Source organism: Silurus meridionalis, chromosome 22 (genome assembly GCF_014805685.1).
Source record: "Silurus meridionalis isolate SWU-2019-XX chromosome 22, ASM1480568v1, whole genome shotgun sequence".
In the NCBI taxonomy this organism is placed as follows: domain Eukaryota; kingdom Metazoa; phylum Chordata; class Actinopteri; order Siluriformes; family Siluridae; genus Silurus; species Silurus meridionalis.
The window spans coordinates 16,039,437-16,056,630 of NC_060905.1; the positions used below are offsets into that span (position 1 = coordinate 16,039,437).

The 17,194-nt window shown below is 38.9% G+C and overlaps 1 protein-coding gene and 1 long non-coding RNA gene across 4 annotated transcripts in view; one reads left to right on the plus strand and one right to left on the minus strand.

The window, feature by feature from the left end:
* Window positions 1-576: 576 nt before the first annotated feature.
* LOC124376111 lies at window positions 577-2,501 on the minus strand. The gene is made up of 2 exons (XR_006923776.1): window positions 2,376-2,501; window positions 577-724 (listed from the first exon to the last, which is right to left on the minus strand). It is a non-coding gene; the product is annotated as an uncharacterized LOC124376111 (long non-coding RNA).
* poc1bl (POC1 centriolar protein homolog B (Chlamydomonas), like) overlaps window positions 2,314-17,194 on the plus strand; it is a 29,020-nt gene continuing 14,139 nt past the window's right edge. The window contains exons 1-5 of one of the 3 annotated variants that reach the window (XM_046835036.1): window positions 2,314-2,459; window positions 2,558-2,683; window positions 2,750-3,024; window positions 11,206-11,633; window positions 14,699-14,868. In XM_046835036.1, coding sequence (XP_046690992.1) covers window positions 11,257-11,633; window positions 14,699-14,868 — 547 coding nt within the window. In that variant the 5' untranslated portion in view covers window positions 2,314-2,459; window positions 2,558-2,683; window positions 2,750-3,024; window positions 11,206-11,256. Of the gene's footprint in view, window positions 2,684-2,749; window positions 3,025-11,205; window positions 11,634-14,698; window positions 14,869-17,194 lie in introns of all 3 variants that reach the window. The other 2 variants (XM_046835035.1, XM_046835037.1) reach the window with 2 other exon arrangements.

Sequence of the window (17,194 nt, forward strand, 5' to 3'; positions counted from 1 at the left end):
AGCAAAAACCTCATAAGAGCTTTATTACGGATCTAATAATTAATATTTTTTTCTTTTTCTTTTTTTAAACAAAGAAAACATAAGAACTAACACAAAGGCTACAGAAGCCGGTCCGGTTTGTACACCAAAAAAAGGCAGTAATGTAAGACATGTGCCCTAAACACCTGGCTTTTAAAGGTTGCTGGAGATCTTATCATGGAAATAGAACTCTAGGGCTTGCAACAAGAATCCTGGAGGAGAAAAAGAGACGTCAGTCGGATTGAGTGAGGAGAAGAAAGAGAGGCAAAGATCAGCAAACTTGGGGAAATGCCAAGTGTCACAGGTGTCTGGCAAAGTCTGTGTTTGAATATTGCCACGCCCCTTAGACACCAGACGTAATCCGGCATTAGCAGGACGTGTGTGGAAGGGCCGGTTTCTCCATTGGTAAACAGAGTGAGTGGAGAATAAAGGAAACCTGTCAGTCCATGTACAATACAATAGACTTTATTTTCACGCCTTCCATTTTCCAAACGGTATAAAATCTGTAACTGTTGTTTATTAAAGACAGTGAAAAATAAAATTGTGATTTGTTTTTATTTTGTTTCCTCTTTGAGTGGACCGTCACTGCAAATTCAGTCAAAAAGTTCTTCTGACTGATCCCTTTTATTATATGAAAGATTGTTTATAGCTTGATGGGATCTTCTCCAAGGTGAATCCTCCTCAAACCACAGGGCACAAGGGCTCACTGAAAAAAAAAAAGATGTAAATCATTTGCTATTACCTTCAGAGTCACTAGATTCCAACCCAACCGGGAGATTTTCGAGCAAACTATTAGACAAACACATTAATCAACTGATTGAATCTGAAATATTAATATAAATGTTCATTAATCGAGTATGGTTCCATAGACTTGTAGAAACTATGCAAAGCTCACAGTGGCCAAACCATGCTTGGGAATGGACTAAGAATCAGTTATATAAATGGATATAATTTACAGTTAATTAATTAATTATAATTATAAAATAGTGATTACAGCTAGAATGTCTCACTTTTCCTCGGGTATCATTCAAATACACATTAATATATTATGTATGTTATCTATTTTATTTTGGAATCAAGTCTGTAAATTATGTTTTATTTGAATAAGAATTTCATTTCCAATTTCAAACAGGATGACGTGTAAACGGGTCATTCTTGCTTTTCCCAAGCAAACAAAAAGGACAAATGTCAAGTTGTTAATGTTGCCACACAGCAAACTTTCATGTATAAGTGGCTTTGTGATTATAGTCAAGAATTCTGAAAATTCCATTGCCCATAGGCGTAGGTGTTTCTGTAGGTGTGTTTCTGAGGGTGACAGAAGTTAAATCACATCACTATAGAAGGTTAAAACCTTCAATTCTTACTAGTGTCTATCTATCTATCTATCTATCTATCTATCTATCTATCTATCTATCTATCTATCTATCTATCTATCTATCTATCTATCTATCTATCTATCTGTCTGTCTGTCTGTCTGTCTGTCTGTCTGTCTGTCTGTCTGTCTGTCTATACTATATGAACAAAATTATTGGTGCAAGTATTACTGAAGGCTCACAATTGTATATGATGTCTTTGGGTGCAGTAAAATACAATTAAGCATTTACTTAAAACCCAAACCTGTTCCAACATGGCAAAGCCCCGTTACACAAAGCCAGCTCGATGAAGATCTGCTTTACATGCATTTGGAGAGGAAGATTTTGAGTGGTCTGCTGTAGAGCTCTGATCTCATCCCTACTGAACACCTTTGAGATGAATGTGAAAACTGACTGCACCCCAGGTCTCTTCACCTACATCAGTACCTGACTTTACCAACAGTGGAACTAGTGGAACATCTTCCCAGAAGAGTGGAGGGAATTATAAGAGCAAATTGGGAATAAATGTGGAATACGATTCTCAAAAAGAACATACCATACTTATGACCAGTTGTCTACAAACTTTTGGGAATATATTCTATCTATCTATCTATCTATCTATCTATCTATCTATCTATCTATCTATCTATCTATCTATCTATCTATCTATCTATCTATATTAGAAATTTCCCCACTTTGGGACGAATAAAGGTTTATCTTATCTATCTATCTATCTATCTATCTATCTATCTATCTATCTATCTATCTATCTGTCTGTCTGTCTGTCTGTCTGTCTGTCTGTCTGTCTGTCTGTCTGTCTGTCTGTCTGTGTGTGTGTGTGTGTGTCTGTCTGTCGGTCTGTGTGTGTGTGTGTGTCTGTCTGTCTGTCGGTCGGTCTGTGTGTGTGTGTGTGTCTGTCTGTCTGTCGGTCGGTCTGTGTGTGTGTGTGTGTGTATAATCAGGCTCAGAAAGACTGTTTTTGTACTTAAACACGTGCATGCCCACCCCACGTGGCTTTGCCCCAGGGCAGATCAGAAAGGGGGAAATCCTGCACCGCTGCATATTTATGGAGCAGCTGCTTTCTATCCGGTTCGTATCGCATTCTTCTTCCAGAGATCGTTATTTGCACCGATATCGTTGTCTTTCTCTTTCTTTTTTTTCTTCTCCTTTTCATTCGTCTCTTTCAGTTTCCAGGCCGAACGACGCGGAACCCGTTCTGCATGTTAACGAGGACTAAGTGTTCACGTGACCGCGGCAGCGCGTCGTCACCCGCGTGTCAAACCCTGAAGGGGCTGAAGGGCTGCGTGCTGGAGGTGGGTGGGTGGACGGAGTGTGTGTGTGTGTGTGTGTGTAAGGTAACTTTTTGTTGTTGTCGTTAGATCCCGTTCCGGGATCCTGTACGGGAGCGAGACAAGCGATCGCGTCCGGACGTGTCAGTAGTCTCGGAGTGTCCTGAACTTCATCACTGATCTGACCACGCTTTGTATCTCCTGCTGAGAATGGAGCTCTGGATGACGATCTACTGATTAATAACAGACCATTACCCCGCAGAGAACCCTGTATTAAACATCTAGCGTGCTTAAAAATCCGGATTTTTGTGTTCCTCAACTTGTTCATGTAGAGATCCTGCAGAAACTCGGAATGCCAAGAACCGGTAGGACTTTTTTTTTCCGATTTACGAACCGATTCATCATAATTCATGTTACACACTTCTTCTTACTGCTGCATGTGGTGTCTGTAAGCTCCTGGTGTATGAGCTCGTGAGCCGGATAAGGAAACAGTTTTGAGAACTTTAAACAGGAAATGGGAAAGTTTGCTAGCATAGCTCCTATCTTTATCTTCTACCAAAGAGCTGCAGCATAAAGCTCATGTAGTTCTCCTTATTGTCCCCCATATATCTTCTACACGTCTTCTAACATTTACACCAACCAATTCTATCTATTGTTCAGCTTCTTCATTGAGTTTCTACCATCAGTCATTCTCAATACATCACAAAATTTCACAGGTATATAATATATTTAGAAATAGAAAGATATTTAATACAAACGTCTTCATCCAGGACTGGAAATAAATGAGTTTGAAGGCAGATTTATCATTTACACTCAACCATCAGAAGAAGTTTGTGGAAGATCTTAAACGGCCTGCTATCATTATTATTTATTAGAAATAGAAAGACATTTCATTCCAACTTGTATGTCCAGGATTGAAAACAAATAAACCCATAGATGTTTGCATTTACGCTCAACCATCCCAATGTCTTTCCAGAGTTTGTGGAAGATCTTTAGTGGTCTGCTATAGAGCTCTGATCTCTACCTTCAAGACATGTCATATGTGGTTCTTGTATACGGTGTAAGTGTTTACGGCGTCCGTTAGTATGAATGTTACATTCCCTTGAACAACCCAAATCTGATCCAGCATGCCAGTGCCCCTGGTGCACAAAGCCATCTTCATGAAGATATGTTTTACATGGGTTGGAAGTGTGTGGAAGAGCTTGAATGGCCTGCAGTAGGGCTCTGACCTTGAGCACCTCACCTCCATCTTGTTTTTTTTTTTTTTTAATCCTTCCTTCAATTCTATTCACACCAGTCATTTTTTCAACTGTTCATCTTCTACCTGGATTTTTTCCCCATCAGTCATATTCAATACATCAAAAACCTCACTGAGATATAATTAATTAGAAATAAACAGACATTTGTAAACTAGTCAATCAGCTTCTGCCTTGAGTTTAATACGTCAAAAACATGCTGTGTTTCATTTATTTCATGTCACCTTATTCGAGCATGATAGAAATGTGAAAGTACACTGTTATTACATACATGACATAGACAAAGTATTGGGCCACCTGCCTCTTCCAGCCATATGTCGTTCTTTCCCTGACTGTTACCCCAAAGTGTATACAATACGTCTTCAGAGATGTATGAAATTTTTCCTTCATTTAACTAGAAGAACAAAACCTGCTCCATGAAGATATGTTTTACATCTGTGGAAGATTCTTAAATAACCTGCTATAGAGCTCTGATTTCCCCTTCAAGACATTTGGGATGAATTGAAATGTTGATTGCCCCCCAGGCCTCCTCGCCTCACCCAACATCAGTGCTTGACTTGTTTTTTTTTAATCCTTCCTATACTTCTTCTAACATTTACACCATGTTGTCAACTGTTCAGCGTCTGCCTTGAGTTTATGCCCATCACTCATAGTCATACTAATGCTGGATCCAGGGATGTATTGATTGTATAATGAATTTCTTTATAACTTAAACAAGTGACTACAACATCCATCCGTCCGTCCGACCGTCCGTCCATCAATCTATCCATCCATCTATCCATCCATCCATCCATCCATCCATCCATTCATCCATCTATCCATCAATCAATTTATCCTGGTCAGAGTTGCAGTGAATTCTAAGCCTATCCCTGGAATACTGTTTGTAAACGGGGGGCAGAGGTGAAAGGAAACCCAGTCAGATCGTGTAAAACGTGTACACTGAGCTCAGTCATAGTGAGTTGTATGTGAGACGTATTGACTGTTTGTTTGAGTCTGGGGACGTCTTACGTCCTGTCTTACGTCCTGTAAGAGGCTTTCAGATGCATTTGTGTCAGTCTAGCTTTTGTTTGTCCAGGAAATAGTGATCAGTCATCACTGTGGGTGAATTTCTCAGAATAAGTATTCGAATTTTACAGTAGAGTACTGATTAGCTCATTCAAGAAATAAGATCTGAACCATTCAGTTATACAGTATATAAAGAATCTGGGTTATAAGAAAAAGGTCAATGACTAATAATTTTTCTATAACAGGATGTTGCTTATTATTTCTCTCGTACCACAGCGATTTGCCGACGTTAATGAACCCCACGTTAGTTTTGATCGTTTATACAGTAGTTACTTTGAATGCTGTGACCACAAGACCGACCACAAGATTTCTGTTATCACTTACGTTATAGCAATCCTGATCTTTCAAGACTCTCTTGGACTTAATAAACTGCACACGTTGCATAAGAAACCAGAAAACGCAAAGTCCTCTGCCCTGAAGACTCACTCATGGTGGAAAACTCCCTGATTACTGCAAACGCTATCCGCGATTGTTAAATAAACATCGAATTACAGGGAACCTTTATTGGATCAATGATTATGTTTGTATTTGTATTTGTTAAATAACCACAATTTCCATGCTTTTTTTTGCTTGGAACATCCTTGTAAATGAGCTATTACTAGAGAAGTGCTGCTGTATTCGAACAAGCGCATTAATGCAAAGGTGATTTGATTTACAGCTGGGACTAGAGTCAAGTCAAGTTTATTTCTATAGCGTTTTTCACAACATAAATTGTCTCAAAGCAGCTTTTCAGAATTTAACAGTCATGGTGAATGATGTGTATTTATCCCTGATGAGCAGCCATGGCGACTGTGGCAAGGAAAAACTCCCTTAGATGTTATGAGAAAGAAACCTTTTCATTTACACTAAACCATCCTGGTGTCCTGTTAAACTAAAGAATGGGGCCACCTAACTTTTCCAGCCATATGTGGTTCTTTTCCAAACTGTTACCACAAACGTCGAAGCACACAATTGTAGACGATGTATTTGGATGTGGTGGCATGAAATTGTCCCTTGAACTAAGAGACCCAAAACTGTTCCAGCATGACAATGCCCATGTGCACAAACCCAGTTTAAAGAAGATATTGTTTACATGGGTTAGAAAGGAAGAAACTTGAGTGGCCTTCAGGGGCCTGAATGTGAACGCTTGCTGCACCCCAGGCCTCTTTACCTCACCTACATCAGTACCTGACTTTACTAACACCCTTGTGGCTGAATGCAATCTCAACAAATCTCCACAAACACACTCCAAATATCTAGTGGAACATCTTCCCAGAAGAGTGGGGGTTATACAGCAATATAATAAAGTTATATGAGGGAAGTGGATTGCTGTGCTCATGTGACCTAGTTCTTCCAGGAAACTGCAAAAAAACACACGCTTTTATTACACCGGTGAACTTGAATTTGCTTAAAAGCGATTTGACAGTTAGTCTTTGCCGTTTTGTGGCTATGTATAGTATAGATTAACATTAACAAAACAAGTACCACCCATTTCCTTTTCATGATATCCGGTTTCAAATCTGGTTTGTGAGTTGCAAATGAGAGTAGCAATATTGTATGTCAAGTCAAGGTTATTTCTATAGCGCTTTTCACAACAGACATTGTCTCAAAGCAGCTTTACAGAATTTAACAGTTAAGGTGAACGATGTGTATTTATCCCTGATGAGCAGCCATGGGACTTTGGCAAGGAAAAAACTCCCTTAGACGGTTTGAGAAAGAAACCTTGAGAGGAACCAGACTCAAAAGGGGAACCCATCCTCATTTGGGTGACATCAAGAGTGGGATTATAAATCTTAAAACAATATAGAACTAAAATGAGCACTGAAATGTAAGATTATGAGTAATGTCCTTTCTACAGTCTTATACGGTCTTTTGAGTTTATGGAACCAGGAGCTACTGATCAACTCATAGAATAGCTCAACATTTGCGATTATCACAGATCTAACACCAGCTTCTCCATGCCAGAGCCTTTAAACACTCATAGAGGTCCAGTGTCCAAACTCCACATGAAGTGGGATCCAAACATCTCTATATGGTTCCGGATGTTTGCAGGATCGGCATCTGCTTCTTTAAAGGTCCACAATCTTCATGAGGTGGGACGTGATTGGGGCTGGCGCAACCTTAGGAGGGTAGAGAAAGAGAAGCAGTGAAGAGGAATGTTCATGATATTAACAAGCACAAGTTGATAATGTGCATGTTATCAGCTGTTCTCGAGCACAAGGTTATGATATGTGATGTATGTTATGTGTAGGACTCGCTGAAAAGATACGTCTTTAATCTGCACTTAAACTGGGAGAGTGTGTCTGAGCCCCAAACACTGTCAGGAAGACTATTCCAAAGTTTAGGAGCTAAATGTGAGCATGTTCTACCACCTTTAGTGGAATTCTAGAAGTACAGAGTTTTGAGATTTCAGGGAGCGTGACAGATTGTAGCGTGTTAGAAAACTGGAAAGATACATGGGAGCCAAACCATTTAGTGTTTTATAAGTAAGTAGCAGTAGTTCGTAGTCGATTCGAAACTGAACAGGTAGCCAGTGTAGGGATGATAAGATTGGGGTTGTATGGTGATAATTTCCCGACCTTGTGCGAGCTCTGGCTGCATTTTGGACTGTAGCTTGTTTATTAATGATGCAGGACAACCACCTAGTAATGCATAGTCCAGTCTGGAGGTCATGAACGCATGGAAGAGCTTCTCTGCATCAGATATAGACGACATGTTTCTTAGCTTAGCAATATTTCTAAGGTGGAAGGTTGTTTCTGTAATATGGTTGATATGATATTCAAAAGACAAGTTGCTGTCTAAAATAACTCCCAGGTCTTTTACTGTTGAACTAGTATTTACAGAACATCCTTCTAAATGCAGGTTGAAATGCTGGAGCTTATGTTTACTGTTTTTTAGGCAGATGAGCAAAATCTCCGTCTTATCGGAATTTACTAATCGATAGTCATCCAGTCTTTTAATTCTTTGACACACTCAGTTATCCGAGCCAATCGAGCTGTATCATCTGTTTTCGATGAGACATATAGTTGGGTATCATCAGTATAACAGTGGAAGCTAATCCCATGCTTTCTAATAATATTTCCCAAGGGAAGCATGTATATTGTGGAAAGCAGGGGTCCTAGATCTGAACCTTGTGGCACCCCATAATGTACTTGCATTAACCTGGATAGCTCCCCATTTAAGTCTACAAAATGATAACGATCAGACAGGTAGGATTTAAACCAGCTTAATGCCTGTCCCTGAATGCCGATGTAATTTTGTAAGCGATCTAGGAGAAGATCATGATCTATAGTGTCGAATGCAGCAGTAAGATCTAGCAAAACTAACAGAGAGATGTAGCCTTTGTCTGAAGCTAAATACAGGTTATTAGTGATATTAACTAGAACAGTTTCTGTGCTATGATGGGCCCTAAAACCTGACTGAAACTCTTCAAAGATATTGTTCTCTTGTAAGTAGGAACAAAACTGGGCAGCGACAATCTTTTCTAAAATCTTAGACATAAATGGGAGATTTGAAATGGGTCTGTAATTTGATAGTGTGTTTGGATCCAAATTAGGTTTCTTAATGAGGCTTAATAACTGCTAACTTGATGTGTATAAAGCATATTATTTATTCGGTTCATTTCCAGTTGTACAGGGGCGTTAAGTGAATTTTATCTTGTAGGAATTCCAAAAGGATAAAACAGCACTTTTTGACTAACACAGGACTATGATAGACAAAGATTCTTTTTATTTGTCACATGTTCATTACAGCACAGTGAAATTTTTTCTTCGCATATCCCTGGGGTTAGAGCACAGGGTCAGCCATGATACAGCAACCCTGGAGTAGAGAGGACTAAGGGCCTTGCTCAAAGGCCTCAAGAGTGGCCGCTTACACTCTGTTTTGAACTTGCTTTGATTGGCGCTTTGTGGTATCTACTTACATTACTTACATTTTTGAGAAGAATTTTTAGGCCTTAAAAAGTCTTAAATTCGCTGTTCTTAAATAATTTTAAATAGGTCTTAATTTTGCGATGTCCATGTATCATTGAAATGCTCCAGCAGCACTTTAGAATGTTCTTCTTTGTAGTTTCCGTGGTGATGCAGTTCTTTCTTTTGCTAGTTCAAATATAATTCGCTGTAATAACGACTACAAACGAGATCAACATGCAGAAGCCAATCAGCTTTCTCTTATTGGAGCGAATCTCTCTTTGATTGTAACACAGACGTAAAAAAGATTCTATTTTTCAGCTATAGGGAAGAGCAAGTTTAGCGACATATGGCTTGGAAAAAATTTATTTATGGTTTTAAAAGGGTCTTAAAATGCTATAAATTTGACTTGAAGGTGAAACCTGCAGAACCCCTGCATAAACTGAGTTGATCAAACAAGAATCTTGTGAAAAATGCAAATAGAAACATTATAGCCATAATAATTCATAGCACTTTGGATACTTAAGTACATTTGAAAGCAAATACTTTTGTAATTTTATTCAAGTGAAAGTTAAAAACTTTTTCTGAGGTAAAATTTTACAGAGTGTTATCTCTACTTTAACTCGAGTACATGGTTTGTGTTCTTCATTCACCAATATCTTTTAGTGGTATACAGTATACAGCCAAACTGAGCTAGCGTATTGGACTTGTCAGCAAGTAAGACACAATCTGTCTGATTAGACTTGGCTTCGTCCAGTAAAGAATAAAGCACAGCACTGAAGATTAGAACCCTGAATTCTGCTCTTTCTGAGGGAAAAAATCTTCAGGGCTACAGGCTGGAATTCCCATGTCAAATGTGTTTCTGGGTCATTTTATTCAGCATGAAGAACCTTTATTATAGCTCACTTTACAACAGACAAGCAACACAATGATGACCCTATTAGCGATCTGTCAATCTAAAAGTGGTGAGACTTGAGTGTTTTTTTCTTTGCTTGTGCCGTCTATCATTTTTCCCACAGACACAACATCCACCTTTAAAGAAATAGTCACTTAATTGATGCAAACATATTTCGTCCAGATTGCCATCTTAAGTTGCCTCATTTCTTCAGCTTTTCACTTTTTTTTACTTCATGAATGCCTCAGAAGTCAGTGTATTGCATCAGCTTGTGATTTAGCAGATGCGGTTTAAGAGTAGAGCAGGCAAAGATTAAAGGATGGGCGCCTGCCAGTTCTGCTGTTCGTTCAAATCCACATCTCTTCCTGCTGAAAAATTAATGCCTGACAATTAAGCGATTACACGGACGGCCTCTGACGGTGGCCATGCATTTGGTTCTGATACAACGCCATTACCAGTTCTGCCAGGTGTCACAGTCACAGCTTGCTGATTGCAAGGTCTATTTAGCAGCGGTCAGAATAGTTCCCTATGTATCTCATTATGGTGGACATGACTTGGCTAACATGTGTGCGGCCTAATCATCGAAGCATCGTTAAATCTTCGCTCAGACAAGCTGCTCATACCTTGAATGTCAGGGAAACGTAGATTCTGAAAAATCTGACTTCACTTGCTTGTGGTTTAAGATCGAATTTGCTTTCGGTTTACCGACTCCATCCAATCCTAACTCAGTGACTCAGTTTGACCAGAGCTTTCTAATGTAAAGAATTTGATGCCAGATTGAAAAACAATATTTATGTAAGGAAACTTAGTAGTAGTTATCAAAGCTTAGGGCTGAGTATCGAGAAGCGTTTGGTGATTCGATACATATCACAATACAGGGGTTGCGATTCTCTATGTGGCGATACTGTAAGCAAGACAATATATTGGGATATTTCTTATTTTAGGAGTAGGATGTAATTTTAGGAAATCTGTCATTAAGAACACACTCATATGCAAACCTAAGCAAAAATAATAATTTAACCAGAACACAGTGGATCTACATTTGCATTAATTACATCTAAAATGACACTGCTAACCCGAGCCTCTTAAACCTAACCATACCATGAAACCTATGCCAGTCTTACCCGTATCACACCTCAATGGCAATACTTGAACACAACTAGTAACATTGTAACTAACATTCTAATTTATTGAAATAATTATTTTAAACATTTGCACGTCGTTAAAGACATGATGAAGATGATTGTATTATATTATTAGTATTAGCATTAGGCTAGTAGTAGAAGCATGCTCTGAGCGCTTTACATCCCTAATTGTTACAAATGCGAGCCATTGCAAGTATAAGTATATTTGGTCAGTGCATTTGGTTTGTCTTGATGTTTTGCAGTTTTGTTGTTTATATAATAATGTTTATTATCCATGTCTCTGTCGACACTGTTTCAGTGCGGAGGGTGCTTTGATTATAAGCGGTGAGTGCCACCGGTGACCAGGAGGATGAGGGTGCGCTGGTCAAGGAAGGTGGCTTTTCTGGCCAAGACTGGCTTCTTCGTCTCCATTCTGTGGCTCTTCTACCTCTTCGTTTTCCGCTCTTCTAACACTGCGCCGGCCGAAGACAGAAGCGAGCACAATATCCAGGCCCGGAATGCATTTACACGGGAGGAAGAGGATCCCGAGACACTAAAGCGGCCCATTTATTCGAAGCCTCCTCCTGATCCGAGGGCATACGGAGAGTGGGGCAAAGCCACCCGACTGAACCTTAACTCTGAGGAGAAGAAGCAAGAGCAGGACAGCATCGAGCGCTATGCCATCAACATCTACGTCAGCGACAAGATATCCCTCCATCGCCATATCGAGGATAACAGGATGCATGAGTGAGTTCACCCTTTCCTACTTTAAATTATAGTGTAATGAAAAGCAGTGGATTATGGATCAAATAATTTATGGCGTTCATGATGTTTAAGGACAGTAATCACGGAGAGGACGGTTATTTATGACAGATCACTGAAGCTATCAGTTCAACATAATCTCAAATCAAGAACAAAAATCCGCCAATTTAAACCGTTCGTGTGGAAACAGCAGAAGTTTTGTTTGGTGTCCTGTTAATTTATGTAATTTGAAAACACCATAATTAATCAAAACATTTACTAGATATTTAGTTTTCATGCTCTATGTTGAGTTTGGTTTCATTAATAATAAACATACATTTGAATAAAGCATCCATTTTTGTCCGTGTTGATTAGAGTATTAAAAAAAAATGTAAAAAATGTGCGAGTAGGTCGCGATTAATGATTAGTTAACGTCAAAAAAAAAAACGGCGACTTAATAGGGTTGGCGAGTTAACCGAGGTCGAGATAAGTGGGTTTGACTGTATATATATATATATATATATATATATATATATATATATATATATATATATATATATATATATATATATACACACACTTCCTTAACTTGACTGGCTCTCCTGTTCACCAAGCTATCTCCAATTGTGATCCAACACACTTTTTTTGTACGTGTGCTTTGCCAGATTCCCTGCCGAGACATTTTTTGTCAGCATGCAGTTTTATATTCTGTCGTGTTTCATCTCTCTAATGAAATCCAGACTACAAAATTCCCATCCAGCCCCCAACCCCATGCATTCCTTGCCCATTAGTACAATCCAGCCATACTTGGTGTTTAGTCTCTGTGCTAATGAGTCTGACTTTATAGGTTAATACATACATTATAAAACATACATTGTAGAGAAAAGGGAGGTAAAAGTGAATTTCTGCCTCCTCTTGTGTTTAGATTGTGTTTCGAACAGCTTTTGAGCTTGCCTGTTGGTTCTTGTGCTGAAGTGCTGAAACAAGTATCACTTCTTGTTTCCGTCAGTTATCGCTCCGTTGCCCCCAGTCATTCTTTATTATTTAGACCATTGACTTTATTGTTTTTTTTAAATTTTTTATATCAGTTGTCGTGATAAGTGATCCTACTTGACATTCAAGGCTAGCGTTCTGGATGGCGACCAATAGCAGTTAAAAAAACACAATCTGTCACCTTCGATTTAGTCAAGAATACTGCCGTCTCGTTCTTTTAACCGTTTCTCTCACTCCAGTTCTCACACATTGGCTTCTGTTCCCCAGACTCTTGTGAAAACAGCTCTGGCATGTCTACCCAATGTGCTAAGAGCTTATTCGCTTTATGCACCACTATTCATTCTTTTTACAGAATTGGTTGCACTGAGTTCTTTTATTTCATTTTAAATATCACCAGGTTAGAGAAATCCTCATTTTTATTTAGATATAGCTTATAGTTTTGCGATATTAGGAATCATTGAATACTGACTAATGGTTGTTATTTTTATTAACATAGTTTATTATTATTACCGTTTGTGAACATCAACAGTTCAACCTTGACACTACTACACTTTCTATTATAATTATTAAATGAGATAATCGATTAGATTGGCACAAATTAAATTGGTTAAATAAAATTAAACAAATAAAAAAGTTATTAAATATTTTACATTTGATAGACCCTATTTGGATAATAGAGGTGTAGATAAGAGAGAGTGTGTGTGTGTGTGTGTGTGTGTGTGTGTGTGTGTGTGTGTAACTGTTCTACTTATTTTAGAAGACTTTAAAAAATATCTTCATTCCTTCCATCCTTCATTCATTCACCCTCGATATGCAGAATTGCCGGAATTTTCTCCTTTCAAAAGAAACACTGTGACACTGCGCTAACTGTAGTTTCTTTTTTTATACCCCTGGCATTATTATGTATGTTTTTATAATAATTTTATTTTTATTTCTATAAAAAAAAAATATTATAAAAACATACATAACAGTGCTGTATTAATAATAAAAAAAATACAGTCACACTCAAAACATCAAAGTATGAGGTTTATTATTATAGCGCTTTTAACAATGGAAATTGTCTCGAAGCAGCTTTACAGAAATTAAGAATTATAGAACTGAATTTACTTACCGTAATTTCCGGATAATAAACAAATGAACTTTACACAGGCTTTAATGAAAGACACTAAATGCAATATGTTGCGCTTCTATTAGGATCATAGCGTTTTTTGGACATGCGATTTTGGGAATCGCACTTCATTCTTCCGCTATTACTGCATGTGTGTGTGTGTGTGAGACTGAGGAATATGTCCTTATTATTTTCTGATGCTGATTTCTAAGTTTCTTTGACTAACCCATAATGCTGTTGCCAAGAAAAATAAAAAAACACGAGTTTTGGAAACCTGTCTGTGCTTATATGATTTCTGTTGTAACTGGAGTTAGCGAGCTCTCCCTTTACCCTGACTCAACGCGCTACAACGGCTTGTATCTAAACAGTAGCCTACCAAGAAAGTCATTGTTCACTGTCTTCCTCCTTCCTTTCACAACTACAGTGGTACCTTGACCCACGAGTGCATTAATGTACGACTTTTTTGCTGTGTTACACGAGCAAAAAATTTAGGTACGAGATCGAGACGCGGCTGCTAGATGGCGAAGTGAAGCCAGAAAGCGAAGATCACAGATCACAAAGCAAAATCACAAAGCAAAAAATCACAAAGCAAAAAATTCGTACATTAATGCACTCGTAGGTCAAGGTACCACTGTAGTTGTGAAAGGAAGGAGGAAGACAGTGAACGATAGCTTTAAATGTCCAATGATAGAGAAACAGCATGAGTAGCATGTTATTTTAAGTCTTGAGTTTGTATGCAGTCTTACGAGGTTGTTCTGTTCTCAAAATCCAAGGCCAAGCTCAAAATCTCTGGATGACTCTGGATGGGGAGGGAGAGAGAAGCAGTGGAGAAGATTCAGCATGGCAGCTTTTTATAATATTAACAAGCACAAGATGATAATGTGCATTTTATCAGATGTACACAAGCACAAGGTTATGATGTGTTATTCTTTACAATATGCATTAAAGATCAACGCTTGTATCTTGACAGGTGTAGAAGCAAGACATACGACATCCGTCACTTTCCAACCACATCTGTGATCATCGCCTTCTATAACGAGGCCTGGTCAACCCTCCTGAGAACCATCCATAGTGTCCTGGAGACCACCCCAGCTGTCCTGCTGAAAGAAGTCATTCTGGTTGATGACTTGAGCGATCGAGGTAAGATGGAAAGATTGCATTTGTGGAGGAGAGAGAGAGAGAGAGAGAGAGAGAGAGAGAGAGAGAGAAAGAGACAGACTCTGGTCACAGTCTAGGGATTAGTTCATTTTGGTTTGGATTCGGTTTTGCCATTTCAGACATTACACAACTTCCTGTTACTTAAATCTAGACTGTCTTGCTTATTCCACTAAGCTTTACTGTCATACTGCCATAGATACAAATGCCAACTTGCATCCTATGCACACTTTTTTAAATCGATGCATCACATCACTTTTATGTCTATATATATATATATATATATATATATATATATATATATATATATATATATATACAGGGAGTGCAGAATTATTAGGCAAGTTGTATTTTTGAGGATTAATTTTATTTGAGGATTTAATTTGAACAACAACCATGTTCTCAATGAACACAAAAAACTCATTCATATCAAAGCTGAATATTTTTGGAAGTAGTTTTAGTTTTAGCTATTTTAGGGGATATCTGTGTGTGCAGGTGACTATTACTGTGCATAATTATTAGGCAACAACAAAAACAAATTCATACCCATTTCAATTATTTATTTTACCAGTGAAACCAATATAACATCTCAACATTCACAAATATACATTTCTGACATTCAAAACCAAACAAAACAAATCAGTGACCAATATAGCCACCTTTCTTTGCAAGGACACTCAAAAGCCTGCCATCCATGGATTCTGTCAGTGTTTTGATCTGTTCACCATCAACATTGCGTGCAGCAGCAACCACAACCTCCCAGACACTGTTCAGAGAGGTGTACTGTTTTCCTCCTTGTAAATCGCACATTTGATGATGGACCACAGGTTCTCAATGGGGTTCAGATCAGGTGAACAAGGAGGCCATATCATTAGATTTTCTTCTTTTATACCCTTTCTTGCCAGCCACGCTGTGGAGTACTTGGGCGTGTGTGATGGAGCATTGTCCTGCATGAAAATCATGTTTTTCTTGAAGGATGCAGACTTCTTCCTGTACCACTGCTTGAAGAAGGTGTCTTCCAGAAACTGGCAGTAGGACTGGGAGTTCAGCTTGACTCCATCCTCAACCCGAAAAGGCCCCACAAGCTCATCTTTGATGATACCAGCCCAAACCAGTACTCCACCTCCACCTTGCTGGCGTCTGAGTCGGACTGGAGCTCTCTGCCCTTTACCAATCCAGCCACGGGCCCATCCATCTGGCCCATCAAGACTCACTCTCATTTCATCAGTCCATAAAACCTTAGAAAAATCAGTCTTGAGATATTTCTTGGCCCAGTCTTGACGTTTCAGCTTGTGTGTCTTGTTCAGTGGTGGTCGACTTTCTGCCTTTCTTACCTTGGCCATGTCTCTGAGTATTGCACACCTTGTGCTTTTGGGCACCCAGTGATGTTGCAGCTCTGAAATATGGCCAAACTGGTGGCAAGTGGCATCTTGGCAGCTGCACGCTTGACTTTTCTCAGTTCACGGGCAGTTATTTTGCGCCTTGGTTTTTCCACACGCTTCTTGCGACCCTGTCGACTATTTTGAATGAAACGCTTGATTGTTCGATGATCACGCTCAGAAGCTTGGCTATTTTAAGACTGCTGCATCCTCTGCAATATATCTCACTATTTTTGACTTTTCTGAGCCTGTCAAGTCCTTCTTTTGACCCATTTTGCCAAAGGAAAGGAAGTTGCCTAATAATTATGCACACCTGATATAGGGTGTTGATGTCATTAGACCACACCCCTTCTCATTACAGAGATGCACATCACCTAATATGCTTAATTGGTAGTAGGCTTTCCAGCCTATACAGCTTGGAGTAAGACAACATGCATAACGAGGATGATGTGGTCAAAATACTCATTTGCCTAATAATTCTGCACTCCCTGTATATATATATATATATATATATATATATATATATACAGTGGAACCCGGTTATGTCGATGTCCTAGGGGGTTGCCAAAAAGCATCGAGGTAACCGATGTTCGAGATAAACGAAAATCAAAATGGCGGCAATATATTAACGTGCTTGAAATTTCTTTATGTACATGATGTGCGTTAATAAATGAGAATGTGCATGCACGTGCTTTTGAAGGGTTTTTTACACAACAGCGTTGCCGTGATTTGTTTGATGAAGGCATGCTATAAAAATACATACAGTACATGTTTATCTGTCAGGAATCCACCTGCCACGCCCGCTTCGGCGCCCCCTATGACGTGTCAGGTGCTTTCTCGGCCGCTTTCTCTGAAGCTCTCGGCTTCAATCGCGCACATACGGTGCTCGTTTATCATCATCACCAGCTCCTATTTAAACTTCCACACTCTCA